This window comes from Ovis aries, chromosome 3 (genome assembly GCF_016772045.2).
Source record: "Ovis aries strain OAR_USU_Benz2616 breed Rambouillet chromosome 3, ARS-UI_Ramb_v3.0, whole genome shotgun sequence".
NCBI lineage: Eukaryota > Metazoa > Chordata > Mammalia > Artiodactyla > Bovidae > Ovis > Ovis aries.
The window spans coordinates 90,623,742-90,644,507 of NC_056056.1; the positions used below are offsets into that span (position 1 = coordinate 90,623,742).

Below are 20,766 nucleotides of genomic sequence, written 5' to 3' on the forward strand. Positions count from 1 at the left end.
TATGCAAGACAAGCCATACAGAATACAAATGGATTTCTACTCAAAGACAGATCTCAGCTCTTCTTCAGAGATCCGGGAATAAACATAAAATCAGTTCAAGTTTGCCAAGAACCATACAAATTGAGATATGGCAGAAGTCAGAGTTGCCAGGGACGATACAAATTAATAAGCTTCACCAGTTACTAAGGCAGATTATACTGACATGGACCAATAAAACAACTGAGTATGTACAATATTTGGCAGAAGCCAGAGAACTATGGGGAAAGTAGGCAAGAAACTCAGAAATTAAAGGATCAGATATAATGTTAAGAGGAAAGAGAAACTATGTGTGCATTGGCAGACAAGCTTTATGAAGCTGAATACTCAAAATGCTGTTCTTTGCAGAAGCAGGAAAGTACTTAGGGAACTCCGGAAGAATTTTCCAGAAAGAGTCAGTCAGTGAGAGAACAAGGAGATAAAGGGAGCAAAGAGGCAAGGCAGGTGATAGGGACTTGATTACAGAAAAACTTAAAAAGTAGAAGATGAGGAATAAGGCTTACAAGAAGAGTTACTATGAAGTTTTAAGTAGTTTACAGTGAGCGGGTGGCTCAGACGGTAAAGAATCTGCCTATAATACAGGAGACCTGGGTTTGATCCCTGGAGAGATCCCTGGAGACGGGAATGGTGACCCACTCCAGTATTCCTGTCTTGAGAATTCCACAAACAGAGGAGCCTAGCAGGCTACAGTCCATTGGGTCGCACACAGTCAGACACAACAGAGTAATGACACTTTCACTTTCACACTGTACAGTGAGCTAATCCAGTTCATGGAAAATGGCTCAGATGGTCTCGTGATCCTATTGAGGCACTATTAATCTCTAAAAATGAAGCGAGCAAACTTTAGGATCGCAGACATCTACCTTAACTGAAGCTAGGTGAACTGAACAAACCCCTTCTTGACATTACTAAAGCACTCTAGCAAAAAAATGTTTGCAGTTAAAAAAAATCCACCATCTCCAAAGAGATCATGAAAGGAAGAGAAGTACGTAACCCTTATGTGTTTGGATTTTAATACTTCACATAGCACTTCATTATTAACAAATAACTTTTATGTATATAATTTTTTCAAAAACCCATAAAGCTCTATGAGGCAAATATAGCCTTTATTTTACAGGTGAGAAAATCATAGATGTTGAATAATATGCCCAAGCTTGCATAGCCAGAAAACAGTTCTCAGATCAGAACCTGGTCATTCCAATTTAAGTATTCAAAAAAAGTGTGGAAAATAAAGGAAAGAATTAAAATTTCCATTAATTCCAATAATTATCTTTTTATGTCTTCTTTCCATCCCCTTTCTCCACAGACTGCGATCACTGGACTATCTTTTCATTTTTTCACTTGACATTGTATCACAGGCACTTAACATGACTACTAACCTTCATACAGATGACTTAATGACTGCACAATACTGTATGAATTATTCCAGTCACAATAAAACTATGGGGGATGGTGCTACTCTATAGAACCAAAGACGAATAAAAAGGTAGTTACTTCACCAATCCTATTATTGGCCAGCCAGGTTTTTGATACCTTTTCTTTTTTTTTCCCATTGCAAGTATAGTTAAGACAAAAAGTCTCTTCTTTATGGCTCATAAGTTGCAGGGATGGTCATTGAAGGAAGAGCAACCCCTTCCTCCAGAAATATTTTTTTCCCTGTCACAGTGTTTTTGAATTACTGTCTCTACATTTAATTCTGCACCCATAACCTTTCTGTATTTAATCATTAAGAAGAAAACATGTGTGAATGAAAATATTTTTACATTTTGTTCCCTACTGCTTGCAAAGAGAATTGTCTCACATAGGACAAGTGTACCCTATTGAGGAAGAGCCAAAGCTTTCTTAGAAGCACGGATAAAATCAACTGGGATTGAGCAAGATAGTAACACAGTCTATGTTTCATTTTATTTGGGTCTCAAAGGACCATTTAGGCTCCTACTTGCCTCAAAACACAATCATATTATAGCCACATGGCACAAACTAAAAGGGTGATCTGGAAATTGACTGATTTATCTGGAAAAGCATCAGCTCTCCATGTCAGTGTATGCCATGATGACACAGTCTAAATCAAATTTTAAACAAACATAATCACAGCCATTCTCTTGGCCAAATTCTAGGGGGTGCGGGGGGGAACCTTAAAAATTCCAAGTGTAAGGAAGTCTTTGTAGATCCCAAGGGACCTATATGTTGCTTTTAATTTAGAGTAGTGTCAAAATACGTTTCGCCAAGGGCCAAGAGAGAAGAATTATACAACTGAATGAGATGTTGCCATATTAAGCTCTGAGCTGATGGCTCTCAGTTTTAGGCAATTCCCAGCCAATGTTCTCATCATTTTGGATCCTTCACCCTCCCTACGGCGTCTCTGGGTTGGAAAGCACATTAGAGGTCATCTAGCTCCAACAGTCATCACCCACGTCTAAAGTCCACTGATAAGGCAGGCCTGGAAACAGCATGGACGCTTCCAGCAGGGTGACAAAATATTTGGTCATTTCTTCCTCACTCCCAGAGTCTTTGGCCCAGACCTGTGTAGGTACAGGTCCCTGGAGAGAAGGCCTCCATCCAGACAGCGTCACTTACCCATGGAGAGCCGGGAGCGGCACTGCCCGGTCATGGGGCTGTACTCCTGGCTTTCGTCAGCGCACACACACAGGAAGGACCCTTCTACATTTTCACAGAAGGCTTCACCACACACGCCACTGAGCAGCTCACATTCGTTCACATCTGGAAAAGGGAGCACAGATCAAGTCAGACGTGTTCCTCACTCCTGACCACGCTTGTTTTACCAGCTGTGCCATGACTAGTGGTGTCTGCTGGAGCAAGGTGACTCCCCCCACCCCAGGAACAATCAAACCCTTCAGTTTTGGGGGGAAGGGGCTCCCAGAGGCAGGGCTGCAAGCTTTGGTTTGTGTGACAGAACAATGAAAACACAAAGCAAGGCTTGCAAACTCCTATTCCGGTTTTAAGGAACAATTCAAAACTGTACAGCAAGCACTGCATGTACACTTTGTTTAATTTTCACTTCCCTGACTTTTTGACATAATGAGGTCTTAAATAACCGGGTACTTCTGTCTCAGTTTTTAATTCAAGAAAAATTAGCGGCACTGGCATTTCAGAAACTGCTGACTTCTTGAAATGCATTTTTAAAACTGTTTACAATCCACTCACATGTCTAAAGATATAGTTCCCTAGCAGCCAAAATGTTCATAACTTGACAACCAGAATTCAGGTTGGGTACCTCTTTGGGAAATGAAGGAAAATCCCCTGTAAGTAGTTATTGGGTTACATTAATCATTGGCAGGGAGCAAATTGGTCCAGTAACTTCTCACTGATATTACCATCCCTTTAAAATTTCTGTTGGTGTTCCACAGTGTAATTTCTATTTCTGCTAGATATTTTTATTTTTACTTAAATATACTTACCTAAAACACTACAAATTCACAGATGAGTCCATTTTATTCAACAGTAGGCAAGTACATGGATATAAAAAAAGGCTATTTTTATGTTTGCCCTTGTCAAATACTACTTTTTATCTTTTCTCCTCTGAAGAAATATTATTAATGAGTGCCCAGTAAACAATGTACCTGACTTGACATCTGAAATCTTCATGTATTTTAAACATGAACATTAAACATTAATCATGTTTAAACATTAAACATGATTAGATGTGTACAAACATCAGCGTTCATGAGCACATTCTAAGATGGTTTATAGAAAGTTAACAATTTGAGCAATTATCCAAATCATTCAGGGGAAAAATACTACTTTCACCTGAGATACCCAGTTAATTGGACAAAATGTTTATCTCTCTTGACTTATTTGGATAATTACCTCGGTTTTCCATTTCACTTTGTATATAAACAGATATAAATCCAATGAGCTGAGTTTTGCTATGAAAAGATATTATGACAAAGTAAAGCAGAGAGTAGGTATGTTTAATCAACCTGGACAGTCATAATTTAGACCAGAAAAATTGACTTTAGAAATTTGCCAGTTTGCATTTATCAATTTTAGGTAACTGTCAAATGGAATTTTCTACTTTCTAACTTGTATTATTTCCATAGCTATTTAAATCTTTCCTACCAGATGGTATTCATTCAATCAAGAAATATTTTCTAGTTTACTTCTATGGTTCAGACTGGAGAGACAATGATGACGTAGGAAGCCTTCAGGGAGCTCCTGCCAACTCCTGCCTTCATAGAGCTTAATGTCAAGTCATACAGGCCAGGATAAGTGCTAGGAATGAAAGTGCAGAGCACTGCGACAGCATGAACAGTGGACCTTAAGTGCAGTGGTGGGTTAAGGAAGTAATACTGGAACCAAGCTCCATCTGAAGGATGAGTAGATAAGAAGGGTAAGCAGCCAGGGTCCAAGCAGTGGGAACAGAGTGGCCAAAGTATGGTCCCAGAGAGCTGATTCATCTCTTAAACCCCGAAGAACACCCAATGTGGTGAGCTACATGTAAGAGGTGCTGAGTTAATATTTTTCCAAGAGAAAAACAGACAAATATAACAACACGTGTAAGTCTATTAACAAGGTAACAGATATTCCTTCTCCAAGGGTGGTATGTTGTGGGTTGAAATGAAACATATACATGGATTTGGTGCGCTCATCTGCTTGGTTAGAAATGAACATTAACCAAGGGCTCAGAAGCTAAGTGGAGTCAGCGGTTTGACATCTGATACCACAATAGGTAACAGTTAACATTTACTGAGCACCTACAGTGGGCCAAACATTAGGCCCCGTCAGGAGAGACAGACAGACAATGTTCCCAATCACATGGAGCTTGGAAAAGGCAGCTGCAGGCAGCACATACATGATTGATTTATTGCACAAAAGGATTTAAGTATTACAATAGAATTTGCTCAAGGTATTTGGGAAGCGGAAGGAAGGATCATAGCTCAGCTGGAGGGTGAGAAGTGGAACAGGAATGTTACCTGGGAGGAGATGACACTGAACTTCTGGCTTCAGGAATGAATGGGATGGATTGAGGCTCAGGGAAGGGGAGGCCAGGAGGTTATTCTCAGCAAAAGGAGCAAACAACAGCCTAATCACTTCCCAGCTACATGAACAATCATAAGCAGTTTTATGCTGCAGGAACATAACTGGTGAGGAAGCAGGCGGTGAGCCTGAGAATGTGAGGGCCAGACCACAGGACCTATTAAGTCGACATATTTAGTGAATGGCAGATGGTTTTTACCACTGTAATTTAGTGCATAGGAAACTACAGCAGGAATTGGAACAAGTGATTACAACAGTGTTACCTTAAAGGTGGTTACTATTCAAGTGATTTTATTGTTGAATTTCCAAACCGACTTTGTTTTCCCAGTTCAATCTGGATGGGAAATGAACTGCTGCTTTCAGTGCAAATTTCCAAACTAAAACATTGCTGACTCATCCTCGAGTGTCATCTGCCATGTAACGACCAGAGGCAATTTTTCTTAATTAAGAGTAAAGAAAAAGCCTTGTTATCTGTGAAGTGCTGAATTGAATAACTTCTTTCCCATTTACTTGCTCTAATAGCAAGTATGCCTCATGATGAATTTGACTTAAAGAAATCATGGCTGGTCAGAACATGACCTAGGAAGTGGCTTCTTTCATGTGAGCATGTGATGGACCATATTCTAGGACATCTGATGATACTCAAGATTCCTTCCAGCTCTGACAATCTCAGAACAGATGGAAGAACTATGCTTGCACAAGCCAAAGCATCCTTTTACGGGTGTCATTCCTGGAAACAGAAACTCCTGCCAACACGTTTCCTTAAACGCACTGCCTAAGGGAGGTACATTTTGAAGACAGACAAGCTCTACCACACACCAGACTCTATTTCCTGTTCAGGAGGGACTGGAGCGTTCCGCATACCCAGCTAAGAGTTTAAACAGATGCTCTTTTCAATATACATTTAAATCCAAAGTTATGCTTCTCTATTTCTTAACATCCCTAACCATTTCAGAAGCCGCGGGGTCACTGTGCACCTCTCCACAAACCATACGATGAGATGAGATTATGATGTCATTCTGCCCAGTTACCTTGCTTCCATCTCTCCTGTGGTTGATGAGTTTGATTTCTTCTTGATAGAGAGATGTCGGGAGAAAAAAAAAATCTAAGAACTCACCCACACACCCTTGCCCCTCCTGTGGGGCCTGAAAGCCCTGATAACAGAGGCAGCGGAAGGAGCCAGCCGTATTGTCACAAAACCCGTGACTGTCACAAATAGTGTTGTTTACACATTCATCAATATCTGCAAAAAAGACATTGACCGTGAGACACAAAACACAGACAAACACTAGCATTAATGGAGAGACAGAGGTGCTCAACACACCCCAATTAGTATGAGATGATCATGTTTACACAGGATGAACTTCTAAAACATTTTATACATAAATAAAATGTTTTGATGAACATATCTCAACAGACAAAATATTGGGTTCTATGAGAAAGAAAACATTTACTTTTCCTCAGGAAACGTTTTGAAACTGAAAGGACTGCTACACTTGCCGCAGTCCGTGTTTTCTAAATATTTTCGATTTCTTCATTTCCAAGGAGAGGATATTCCGACAGTGGAAATATGTGCAAGTATTGTCACTTTTTTTTTGATTGCTGTAAATACTAATAGTTCTATCTGGTAAATTGGCAGCTGAAATAATTGAGCGATGATTTATTTACTGCTTGAGCAATGATTTATTCAGTTCTAGAGATAATGAATGGGCAGAGGAACCTAGCGGGCCACAAAGGGTTGGATACGACTCAGCAACTGAGCACAAACACTTGGTGAAGTTTAAATAGCATTCCCATGAAGGGAAGGGGGCAGGGGTAGAGGGAGGGAGAGAGGGAGAATCTGATAAGTTCAGCAGTGTAGCCAGCCAGTCCCTGTTACTCTAGAGGAAAGACTTTATTCACAGGGAACCATTTCCTGTCACCAATTTATAGCCACTCAGATCCTAAATGTCACTGCTGCTCCAACTGATTAGCCAGTGGCCAACTTGTAAGTTCACTTTGTCCTCTATAAACTTGATGACAGTGGTCCTGTGCTTTCTATCTCCCGTTAATAGAAGTGTTCTCGTAAAAGTGAAGTCTCAGTTTTAAAGTCACAAATGGACTTTTCAATACAGTTCTTTATCCTCAGCTGCGCTACTCACTGCCCTCTCCAGTCTCCCATCCCCAGCACTTTCGTTCTCCTTGTTTACGGCCACACTGCACATTGTAACTGCCAGGCTCTCTGTCCTCTCTGCCTCTTGACCAAATAGGTACCAAATACAGTTTTGTTTTTTTTTTGAGAAACAAGAGAATGTGCAATTATTGCATCCAAATACATGTGTTCATGTTTATGTCCAAATAACAAAATGAGGTAACAAATGATAAAGAACATGACAAGTGAAATCACACTCGACAGAATTCAGTTTGGGCAAGTTCATACGGATAAAGTTAAGTTTTTCTAAAAGTTCAAACACTGAGTCAGAAATTTTTCAAGAAAAGAAGACGCACACAATGATATTCAGCAGCTCCCTCACGTCTCTTCCTAACTGTCCAACACTATCAAGCGTAACTTCAGAAACAGTCTCACTTTTGAACTGTGAAATATGAGTGACTATAAAACTTTCTTAATTTTCTCAAAACGGGGTCCCTTCTTAAGGTTGGGCCCTCTCTCCATGCCTACCTGTCACCTCTTCCTCTGGTCCCACCTGCTCATCCTTCTCCTCCATCTTCAATGATTCCTCCCTGGCTCCTTCCCTCACTGCTTTCAAAAATGTCACAATCTCTTAGAAAAGCTTTCATTTAACCACAATGTCCCCTACTGTGCTTTTTCCATTTCTTCTATCCTTGCAAAATGTATCAAAAGAACTACTATGCTCACTGCTTTTATCTCCTAGTATACCTCATCAGTAAAAAGGAAGCAGTAACAATACTAGTAACATTAATAATACTAGTATGTTTCTAGAATTACTATGATAATTTACAAAATTGAAATGCACAAGGTGCATAAAACACTGCCTACCATATAACTTAGGAAGTGTACACGCTACTATTACTCGTATAATTATCACTCCTCTTCTTACTCTTCCCTGACTGACCTACACTCTGTCTTTCTAACTCTATCCTTTGAGAAAAACCACCAGCAGGCAATCTATCATGAAATTCAGTGATCATTTTCTAGTCAGTCATCATCACATCTGGTCACCTTTCTCCTTAAACTCCCTTTTCACGACCCCTGATGGAAGATTATTCTCGTTCTACCTTTAGCCTCCCAGGCTCACTGAGCCTCACCCTTTCTCAGCCTGAAGGTGGTGCCTGCCAGGGCTCAGGCCGGCCCTCCCTATGACCTGCTTTATTCCCCAAAACTCCCTTCTCCTCTGCTCTCCACCCTCTCCACAGACATCACGTGGCACGAATTCAGTCCTGGTCTCTGGCCAAGATCCTTCTTATTCTTGATCATTCCCATTTCATCTTCTGTTATTATCTCAAATTCACTATTCACTGTCTTCCTTCTAAACCCCACTTCCTGACTTTCCTGAGCAATCTCTCTGACCTCTACCCTTTTTTTTTAAACCTCTACATCTTACCCCAACTTGAATGGAAAAACTCAACGAAATGATTTCAAATCTTAAAAGAAAAAAAAAAAAGTGAATCTTCCTTGCAGCATCTAACACAAAGAAGACACTTATTAAATCTGTCCTGATGGATTTTCAATGTCAGCATCAGGCTGGGATCACAATTGATTTACTAGTCATAACCACGAGAGCGGAATTGCACTGTGTCATCAAGTCACTTCACACCGGCCACTGCTCATTTTAGACTTCCTGAAACGGGCATTTGTTGAAGAGATTCCGTTATTCATTGAACCACAGGATTTAAGGGCTGGAAAGAAACTCAGAAGTGCTTTAATTACCATTTGCATGCTGATGGTTTCCCAATCTCTCTCAAGGGTCTGCCCTTCAGAACCCTTTATCTAATATCTATTGGACACAGTCATAGTAAATGAACTCCCTACTGCTCTCCCCCTCAGCTCACCTCCATTTCTCTTGTATTCCTGTCTCCTGAGAGCCCAAGCTGTCACCCCAGCCAGGAACCTGAGTGTCAATTCTTCCTTCTCTCCTACTCCTTTTCCCTTCCGAATCCTACCCTCTTATCTTTCCTGGTATTTCTCTTCCCCCTAATTGGTTTCTTTATCTCCAGTTTTGTCTGCCTCCCTCAAATCCATTCTCCAGGGATTTCCCTGGTAGTCCAGTGGCTAAGACTCTGCTCTTCCAATGCAGGGAGCCTGGGTTTGATCCCTGTTCAGGGAACTATATCCCACATGCAGTAACTAAGAGCTCACATGCCACAACTAAAGATCCTGCCTGCCACAGCTAAGACCAAAATTAATTAATTTAATCAACACAACCAAATTAATTAATTAAATTAACACAACCAAATTGATTAATTACATTAACTTGAAAAAATCCATTCTCCACCAAACTGCAAACCTGCCAGGGATATTCCCTCACTCAGAAAGTTCTATATCATTTTGAGGCTAGAGAATATGGACCACTATCTATAACAGAGTACCGTTCATCATCGGGCGTCTGGCTACACATTTGGCCATAGTTCTTAGCTAACTTCTTTCCTAATTCATGCTTCAGCCCTATGAGCATAAGTACTAGAGTTCTTTGGAAACTCTATAGTCTTCAATTTCTCACCGACTTTGTGCTCACACCTTTCTCCACTAGAAATTCTCCCCTCTGCCCACTTTGTTCAGAAACTCTCCCTGGCCCTCTTCTGCGGTAGATTTCAGGGCCCATCCTTTGTGCTCCCAGAGTATGTGGGGACACTATAGTGCTTAACAGGGCTACTTCTGGGGGTAGGGAACCTTCAACTCAACCTCGCCAGCAGCTTATTCCCTTCTAAAATGGGACAGTGGACAGTAAAGGAGGAGGAAGGGGAAATGGTGTCTAGAAACCTGGTGGCTTTTCAGTCCAGATTCTTGAAGTAAACTCTCTTGCTTTCCTTTTTATTATTTCTTTTATTCATTCAAGATGATGATTTCTTGTTAATGACAGTCAGCTCAAGGACTGAATAACTGACCTTAAGGTGAACAAGTTCTGCATTGGTAATGAATTACTGGGCGTCTTGCAGTCTCAGATTTACTGTAATAGTGACTAACAGAGAAAGTTCAGATGAGCAATATTTTGGACTTCAATGAATAGGAAAAAATAACCTAAAATGCTTGGAGACCAGCTCTTCAACAACTATTTTATGAAAATGATATACTCTAGCTCTCTGCAGTTCCATGCTTTCAACAATGAGGTGAGGTAATAGCTTAATAAGAGGATGTTTGTTTCATGTCTCTGACTAATGATCTATATTTAAAAGCCCCATTATTTCATTAGAATTTTCTTTGATGACAAGATATTTTTCCACTGTTAGTCCTATCTATAAACAGATTCATAAGAACTGCCACATTGAAGATTAACTCTAAGGCTAAAGGTTAAGAAAATGTATTATACTAGAATAAAAGCCTGACCAAGATGCATACTTTAGTCTGCTTTTGCTGAAACTGAACTTTGAATATGAAACTAAATTTTGAATGATTCAAATATCACAGATTTTCTTTTTGCTTAATGAAGGATGACTCTAGTAAGTTACTAAAAGAATTCGGCTTAGGCATCTGTAAAAGTCATATATGATATTGTCTATCACCAGCTACACTGTCTACCCAGTAAGCGATACAGGAGTAACTGTTCAGCAATCTCTCAGCTGACAACCCAGATGAAGCTGACACATCAGTGTAAGCACTGATTTCTCATGCACATTTTTGCTATTTATATTTTACTAAGCAAGGCAGATATAAACATTACCATTTCAATGAAAATGAATTTGAGAAAAGAATTGTGCAGACCAAAGAAAGCAGATCGTTGATGTGAATTCTCCAATAACAAGATTACACAAAGGTCAGAAAGTGAAACAGAGCATAATCCTGGGCAAATGCAACTGCCAGGGGCTCATTTTTAAAGGAGCAGTGTTGCCAATGACCCACACAACCATACACTTTGAGGATCTTAACCACTGCGCCACTTGGTAGACCAGTGATCCTTGTCTGTATGCTTTTTTTTTTTGGTGTATAATTGCTTTACAATGTTGTGTTAATTTCTGCTTTATATCAAAGTGAATCAGCTATATGTATACATACACCTGCCCCCTCTTCATGAGCCTCCCACACACTCTCTCCCACCGCATCCCATCCCTCTCTACGTAGTCCATTTTCTCAATGGACCAAAGGCTTTTCAAAACCTACTGATTGTTACTAGGGATTCTACACAGCAGAGCAGAACTCCAACCTTTTACTGTCCCTCAACTCCCACTTAGGTAAAATGAGCTATGAAATAAGGTAAAAGTACACAGAGGAGACATGATTTTCTAAAAGGGGCTGAAGTCAGGTAACCCTTATTTACTAATAAAGAAATTACAACTGTGTTTAAAGACCTGAACAATAAAATACATAAGACATCAATGATCCATCAAATATTTTGTATTATAGGCACAACAGTCTAAGTACATGGGGATAAGGGGTATTTGTGTATATTCGGTCAATAAAATGATGTGGCTTTCTTTGTTTCAGATATACTCTTCCGTTTGTTTTGAATTAACAAGTCTTTTTCTCATTTTCTTAACATCTCCTACCTTTGCTTTGTTGATTTTCCTTTTTCTTATTCCAAGTAGGACATATCCACCTATTCAAGGAAGGAGCTCTCTGACAAGCCTTCTTTCTGCTGCCAGGGCTCTTGAGAGAGGGGGATGACGGGAATGGGGTGTCATTTTTGGTAAAGGACGACTCACAGGAAAATCTCCACAGCCTTTGTATGGTTGGAAAGAAGAAGCCTTCCTGTCATCAGAGTATTTTTATTTTTTATTTTTTTTATTTTTATTTTTTTTTAGTTTTTTATTTTTTAAATTTTAAAATCTTTAATTCTTACATGCGTTCCCAAACATGAACCCCCCTCCCACCTCCCTCCCCATAACATCTCTCTGGGTCATCCCCATGCACCAGCCCAATGAAAAGGTTCATCTCAATTTGAAGAGGCTTTGATGATTACCTGGTTCGATTTCTTCATTTTAAGAACCAGAAAGCTGAAACCTACAAAGGAGAAGTAACTTGCCTCAAAGTTACCCAGTCAATCAGTGTTAGAGCTGACAAGCAATGCCTAGTGAAGGAACAATCTTCTGAATCTAACCAAGTTTGTGACTGTACCTACCACATCTTATCTCCCACCATGGTGATGGTTATTGAAGGTCATCTGAGAGAATGAACAGAATTAACTCAAATGTGAGCCCATCAAGTACCCTGGGACATGTGCACTTCAAAGATGCAAGTCAGAAAACACACTCCTTGACTTACCACTTACTGACTTGCAGTTTAATCAAGTACCCTCCTCTTGTTCTTTAGCAAGGCCTTAATGTCCAGTATCATCATACCTGAAATCTAAAGATCTGAGGTACTGTAGGTGCTGAAGATGCTATTTTTCTAGGCTACCCTTGCAAAGAAAGACCTGTCAAGCACCAAGGATGTGCAAGCCACAGAATGTCCCAGGGCCATGTCTAGCACTGGTGCTCTCTGGATCTCTCTGTAAGATGGAATGACCCAGTGTTTCAGCCCAAGGATTCCTGACCAACTGAATGGGTTAAATATTTGGCACTAGAATATTAGAACAGAGCCACAGAAAGGGGGCTTACACTGGAAGGGAGTGCATGGATCCCCCCATGAGGAGCCATCATACTCTTTACTGAAAGGAACGAAAGCAGGCAAGGAGACAGTAAACCCCAGCCAAGAAGTGGGACTGAACAATGTTAAACCAGCTGAACAGATGCCCAAAGGAATTTTTAAATGGCATGGCTGATGGTCCAAAAGAGATTAAGGTCTCCCTCACAGCAGAGGAGAGAAGCCAGGATTAAACGGAAGATGAGCGCAGGCCGAAAGAAAAAAAATATAATTTAGCCAATAGGAAATTAAAAACTGGATTTGGAGACGATCCAGACAACACAATAGGATATGGAAAGCGCCTTTTTAAAAAAAGGTCCACTGAGGTCTGGCAGCATCAACAAGGCTAAAGAATATGGGCCTTATGTGTTATGGAAAATTACTTTGTTCTGGGAAATGGGGATGAGCCAGGAAACAGCAGACGGCATCTTTGTGCAGAGTGTGCCTGCCATGCTGCTGCAGGACAGATGAGTCGGGGAGAAAACCAGAGGACCATGATGGTCACAAGCATGTTTTGAAAGCCAGCAGCCTAAAGGTCAGTAATGAGAAACGACAGAAGTAGAGCAAGTTATTTCAAATCCAACTTTCTAGCCCCCAAATTCTGGAAAACAAGGCTGGCCAATGAGAGGTCAATTTTTTTTTCCCAGCCTTCAAATGCATTACTTTAAAACAGATTCACTTAAATCACTCTTTTAAAATTACCCAGAGCAGCCTCCCAACTGATATCTGAGAATAGCTAGAAATTCCCAAGAAACAAAACCAAAAATTTGCTCTGATTTTAATCAATCAATACATGGATAACAGATTAACCAGTCAGAGTTAAAGACAGACTAATGGAAAACCACCTTAAAAATCACAATCATCACCATCCCAGTCAACATATCCAATGACATAAGATTCATCCTCGATCACCTCCCAACATACAAGCATTGAGCTCCTCTGATTTTCTCTTCTATTCATCTCCAAGCTCTCCCCTCTTCTCCAATCTTACTCAGGGCCTCCTCACTATCATTTGAAATCTTGCAAAGGCATTCCAATGGGGTTTGTGCTCTCAGCCACTCACTACAACTCCAAACTCATCCTCCACAATGAGAGAATGATTAACCTATTGAAATGGCCCAGTCGGTAAAGAATCCACCCACAATGCAGGAGACATCAGTTCAATTCCTGGGTTGGGAAGATCTGCTGGAGAAGGGATAGGCTACCCACTCCAGTAGCCTTTGTGGCTCAGCTGGTAAAGAATCTGCCTACAATGCAGGAGACCTGGGTTCAATCCCTGGGTTGGGAAGATCCCCTGGAGAGGGAAAGGTTACCCACTCCAGTATTTGGGTCTGGAGAATTCCATGGATGGTATAGTCCCAGTTCAGTTCAGTCACTGTTGTGTCCGACTCTTTGCAACAGCAGAGACCGCAGCACACCAGGCCTCCTGTTCATCACCAACTCCCGGAGTTTACTCAAACTCATGTCCATTGAGTCAGTGATGCCATCCAACCTCATCCTCTGTCATCCCCTTCTCATCTGCCATCTCATCCTCTGTCGTCCCCTTCTCCTTCTGCCCTCAATCTTTCCCAGCATCAGTGTCTTTTCAAATGAATCAGCTCTTCACATCAGGTGGCCAAACTATCGGAGTTTCAGCTTCAACATCAGTCCTTCCAATGAATATTCAGGACTGATTTCCTTTAGGATGGACTGGTTGGATCTCCTTGCAGTCCAAGGGACTCTCAAGAGTCTTCTCCAACACCACAGTTGAAAAGCGTCAATTCTTTAGCATTCAGCTTTCTTTATAGTCCAACTCTCACATCTACACGTGACTACTAGAAAAACCATAGCCTTGACTAGATGGACCTTTGTTGGCAAAGTATTGTCTCTGCTTTTTAATATGCTGTCTAGGTTGGTCATAACTTTTCTTCCAAGGAGTAAGCGTCTTTTTTATTTCATGGCTGTAATCACCATCTGCAGTGATTTTGGAGCCTGTATAGTCTATGAGGTCATGAAGAGTCAGACACAACTGACTGACTTTCACTTTCACTTTTAAAGCCCCTTCAGGTTTTCTCCAGGGATAATAGTACAAATGCCCTTGCCATATGGCCTCTGGAACTCATCCGTATTCAACTCTCAGTTTATTTGCTTTTCTAACTGACCCCTCTGCTCCTGTATCTTTTACTGCCCTCTCTCCCTGTCTACTGGATCATTTCCTTAGGATCTATTAATAAAATTTCATGCTAATATCCTAAACATGGCCTCAGGTCACACACGATCCCTTCAGCTAGAGCCACATTTCTCACTCCTTTTAAACAGTCAAGATTCTGGACTACTCTGCTAGTTCTCATTTGCTCTTGGGTGCCTCCAGTATTTAGGACTCCACCAAAATGGCCCTTGATAAGGTCATCATTTTGCAAAATCCAAAGGAATTTGTGCCAGTACCATAATGTCTTGATGACTGTAGCTTTGTAGTACAGTCTGAAGTCAGAAGGTTGATTCTTCCAGTTCCATTCTTTTTCTAAAGATTGTTTTGGCTATATGAGGTCTTTGTGTTTCCATACACATTGTGAAATTATTTGTTCCAGTTCTGTGAAAAATACCATTGGTAGTTTGATAGGGATTGCACTGAATCTATAGATTGCTTTGGGTAGTATACTCATTTTCCCTATATTGATTCTTCCAATCCAAGAACATGGTATTGGAAATAAAAACAAAAATAAACAACTAATTAAACTTAAAGCTTTTGCACAATGAAGGAAACTATAAGTAAGGTAAAAAGACAACCCTCAGAATGGGAGAAAAATAATAGCAAATGAAACAACTAACAGAGAATTAGTCTCTAAAATATGCAAGTAGCTCATGCAGCTCAATACCAGAAAAACAAGGAACCCAATCAAAAAGTGGGCAAGTGACCCAAACAGACATTTCTCCAAAGAAAACGTACAGATGGCTAATAAACACATGAAAAGATGCTCAATGTCACTCATTATTAGAGAAATGCCAATCAAAACCACAGCAAGGTATCATCCCACACAGGTCAGAATGGTCATCATCAAAAAGTCTACAAACAATAAACGCTGGAGAGGGTGTGGAGAAAAGGGAACCCTCTTACACTGTTGGTGGGAATGCAAACTGGTACAGCCACTATGGAGAAGTGTGGAGAATCCTTTAAAAACTAGGAATAGAACTGCCATTATGAGCCGGCAATCACACTGCTGGGCATAAACCCCAAGTAAATCAGAATTGAAAGAAGACATGTGTACCCCAATGTTCACTGCAGTAATATATACAAAGCTAGGACATGGAAGCAACCTAGATGTCCTTTGGCAAATGAATGGATAAGGAAGTTGTGGTACATATACACAAGGGTATATTACTTAGCTATAAAAAGGAATGCATTTGAATCAGTTCTATGAGGTGGATGAAACTAGAGCCCATTATATAGAGTGAAATAAGTCAGAAAGAGAAAGACAAATCTATATGTTAACACATATATATGCAAGGAGATCTAATCAGTCCATTCTAAAGGAGATCAGTCCTGGGTGTTCTTTGGAAAGACTGATGCTGAGGCTGAAACTCCAATACTTTGGCCACCTCATGCAAAGAGTTGACTCATTGGAAAAGACTCTGATGATGTGAGGGATTGGGGGAAGGAGGAGAAGGGGATGACAGAGGATGAGATGGCTGGATGGCATCACCAACTCAATGGACATGAGTTTGAGTGAACTCCAGGAGTTGGTGATGGACAGGGAGGCCTGGCATGTGCAATTCATGGGGTTGCAGAGTTGGATATGACCAAGCAACTCAACTTAACTGAACTGAACTGAACTGATGGACTTGAGAAAGATGGTAATGACGATCCTACATGCAGGGCAGCAAAGGAGACACAGATGTAAAACACAGACTTTTGGACTCAGTGGGAGAAGGCAAGGGTGGTATGATTTGAGAGAATAGCATTGAAACATATACATTACCATACATAACCAGATGACCAGTGCAAGTTTGATGCATGAAGCAGGGCACTCAAAGTCCATACTCTGGGACAACACAGAGGAGTATGGGGGGAGACGGATGTGGGAGGAGGGGTTCAGGATGGAGGGACACTTGTATACCCGTGGCTGATTCATGTTGATGTATGGCAAAAAACATCACACTCAGTGGTATTTAATGCACTTGACAACTCTCCTCTTCTTAAAGTACTCTCTTCCATTAGATTCCACGGTCCTATATGCTCCTGGGTTTTCTCTGGCCACATTTCCACAGTCTTTCTCTTTTACTTGACCCTAAATATGTTTCTCAGGACTTAGTCCTAGGCCTTCTTTTCTTCTCATTCCATGGTCTCTCTTGATGGCCTCATCCATTCTAATAGCTTCAAACACCATCTATATCTGAGGATTTCAATTCGAATCTCCAGCACAGACCTTCTTTTCTAAACATCAGATCTAACTTGATCCAGTTGCCTGACTGTCACACCTATATGGATATCTCAAGGGCAACTCTAATTCAATACACCCAAATGATACTGTCGATCTTAAAATTTTTCCTTCATCTTTCAACATGTAAAGAAATAGTGCCACCAAATATCTACTTGTTACCTCTAGAACCAGGGATCTATTCTCAATATTCCATTTCCTCCTTCCCCTCCATCCAAGCCAACACTATGTTCTAATCCAGTACCAGGGTCTATCTCTAAAACATTTGATACATTCATTTCTTTCCATATCACTGTTACTGCTCTAGTCTGATCTACCAATATGTCTGGTCTGAACAACATCTAAGAATATGCCCTTACTTTTCTCTTGCCCTTTTAATCCCATTTCCAAACAGTACCCTGGGCAACATACAGTTTAAAAATATAGAGTACTGAATAACATCAAACCTAAGAGTTTATTTTATATACCACCAAGAAAGAAAAGAGCTCTGCAAATTCAATTATTTCCTAGTGTTTATTTTTAAACAAATCACATCAACTGAAAGAAACATTCCTATATTAAAATGTGAAAAAAATACACATCTTAGAAATTATGGAATATCATCACAGTCCCGCTTAAAATCTGCTAGTATGTTTCAGTTATTCTTAGAATGATATTCAAACTCATAATGTTTCCTGTGAGGCTTTATACATTCCGTCCCTGACTCTTCAGTCTGTCCCTCACTATGCCTCCCTTCAAGCACCAGGCTTTGGTCATTCTCATTTCCCTTAAAGCTCCTAGTACTTTCCTGCCTCAGAGCCTTTGCCCTTCCTACAACTCCAACCAACCTCACTCTTCCACAGGTAACTCAATCCTCAGGGCTCAGCTCAAATGCCCTGTCTTAAGAGACCTTCAGGTAAAATGAATGAGCTTTCCCTTCTCTCTCCTCTCATTGTCTAGACTATTCTTTCCCTTGCAGCAGCTTAATGATATGTGGTCATATGTTTTTTGAAACACTTATTTGAGTATTTACTGCTTGCGTCCTGCACATGTATTTCCTAGAGGGCAGAGACCGTGTCTGTTTTGCTAATTACTGTGTGTCCATATCCTTGAACAAAGTCTGGCACATAGTAGGTGTGTAATGGCAACATTAAACATAATACCATTGAATACAAAAGCAAGCAAGCCTTTCACAATCTAGCCTTTGCTGACCTCTTCAGCTATATCTTATGCATCGATTTATCCCCCATCTCACACATGCAACTGAGTCGACTTACTAGGTCCCAAAACCCATACGGTATTTCATGTCTCCAAGTCTTTGCTCATGGCATTTTTCTGCCAAGACACACTCCTCTGCCTTTCCCCCTGCAGCTCTCAGGCCCTATTTTTCATCCAGATAATCTTCCTTTGCCCTCCAAGCTCTTCTAGACTCAGCTGGACCTTCTTGGGGGCATTTTGACTCAACCTTAAGTCAAAAAATGTATCTACACACAGGCTCTTCCTGCCCCTCACTAAACACTTGGGAAGATCTTAAGTGATGACATTAGTAACAAAACGCAGGGCTGAGCACTCAAGGCCACAGCATAGGAGAAAGAACCACAGACACAACGGGGCTGGGCTAGAAAAACAACTAATGACCTAGCCATTTCCCATGCCATCGGAGAACAACAGTCAAATTAAAGCTGCCCTGAAGACAGTTTAAGAAGTAGAATTTATAATGTAAGAATTTGTATGTTAAATTTTCAAATGCCAACTTAAAACGCTCTTCTAGAATGAAGATAAAAGGACAAACTGATGGGCAAGAAAACTCATTTTCATATCTCAGATATATGAAAGATTTAAATTTTTTTTAAAAGCCCACAAAGATTAAAGTACTATAAGAAATATAAATATACAGTTGTTCACAACAGGACAGGGAAAATGACCAAGTAGAAAGCAATGAAAAAAATAACAGCATTATAAAATTAAAAGGCAAGTTAACGAATGAAAAAAACATTTGTAAAACAGATAAATGATTATTATCCTTAGTACATATAAATCAGAAAAACACCTCAGGTACGTTAAAAAAAAACCTCACAGAAAAAAAGGAGATAAATATAAAAGAAGCTAAAGTGAAAAGAAAGTGAAAGTGAAGTCACTCAGTTGTGTCCAATTCTTTGCAGCCCCATGGACGGTAGCCTACCAGGCTCCCCCAACCATGAGATTCTCCAGGCAAGAATACTGGAGTGGGTTGCCATTTCCTTCTCCAGGACATCTTCCCAACCCAGGGACTGAACCCAGGTCTCCTGCATTGGAGGCAGATGCTTTAACCTCTGAGCCACCAAGGAAGCAAATTAAATGAGATATTATTTTCATATCAAATTAACAAAGGAAAATATGAATGTGAGTTTCTTTTTGGAGAGAGTGTTAGAAGATAGGAGGTCTCACTGGGTTCTAGTGGAAGCAGAAACTGGTACACTTCTGGAAAGCAAGGAGCTCACATATGTTGTTAAGACCCATAAAGCTGCTAATATTCTTTAATCTTGTAATTAAATGTCTTAGAATCTACTCCAGGGATAGGATAATTGATGAAAAGAAATATTTAAGTTTCTTCATAAAGCATTAAACAGCAGCAACAACAAAGGACAGAGTTTATATCTCCATAATTAGGAGCATATATTTAAAAATATAGAGTGTAATCATATGATGGAACTAGGTAAAAATCCTCCAAATACCAGTAGTTAAATGTATACAAACTGAATTGTACACATGAATTAGAAAAGAACTGGTATATCCTTTTTATAAGAGAAAGAATATTTAACTATAAGAATACAGAAATATAGAAAAAGATACATTGTGTAAAATCTAAGTGAAAGAAAGCACATGAAAGATACAGTAGATTTAAAGGTCAATAGATTTAAAGGTAAGACGCATTGATAGAAAAAGTGATACTTCAAAGAGATGAAAGGTTTGATCCACCAGGAAAATACAAAAATTCTATATCTAATTCGACTGTCAGAAAATATATAAAGCAAAATCCAGCAAACTAAAATCAGAAACAGATACATCTCCATAACAATGGAGATTATAAAATAGTCCCTCAGTAAATTATGTATTAGGCAGACAAAAAACAGTGGAGTTATAGATGATATAAGCAACAACATTTACAATTTATTACCACTTCTATGTAGTAGAGGCACTAGAAAGTATCAGGGAAGAAAAGGTGTAATTATTGAATGAAAATAAGACTAACTTTAAAATAGCTGAAGTAACACTTTTTCAGCTAAAACATAGTGGTTTATGTACAAAATCCAAAAGAATCTGAAGGTAAACTACTACAAAATAAGTAAATTCAGTAATGTCATGGATACAAGGTCAATGTACAAAAATCAAATGTAGCTCTATACACTGGTAAACAATTATAAGGGTTAAAAACCACTTTAAATACCATTTACAACAGAATAAAAAATATTAAAAACCTCAGCATAAGTCTAAATACATTGTGCAAGACTATACACACAAAAGCTGCAACAAAACACCACAGTAAATGAAAGAAAATCTAAACAAACTGAAGGATACGTCTTTTTTGTGGACTGGAAGACTCAATATTGTAAAATATGAAAC

At 39.8% G+C, this 20,766-nt stretch overlaps 1 protein-coding gene across 31 annotated transcripts in view; it reads right to left on the bottom strand.

Annotated features, from left to right (window-relative positions):
- The window catches only part of LTBP1 (latent transforming growth factor beta binding protein 1), a 454,253-nt gene that overhangs the window by 53,094 nt on the left and 380,393 nt on the right, over positions 1 to 20,766 (bottom strand). For 14 of the 31 annotated variants that reach the window (XM_060412286.1, XM_042246288.2, XM_060412293.1 and 11 more), the window contains 2 exons: positions 6,152 to 6,277; positions 2,614 to 2,757 (listed from right to left, as the gene is read on the bottom strand). The exons of 7 other annotated variants lie outside the window; for them this stretch is intronic. In XM_060412286.1, the coding sequence (XP_060268269.1) occupies positions 2,614 to 2,757; positions 6,152 to 6,277 (270 nt within the window). The remainder of the gene's footprint in view (positions 1 to 2,613; positions 2,758 to 6,151; positions 6,278 to 20,766) is intronic. 10 more of the 31 variants (XM_060412297.1, XM_060412291.1, XM_060412290.1 and 7 more) reach the window with 1 other exon arrangement.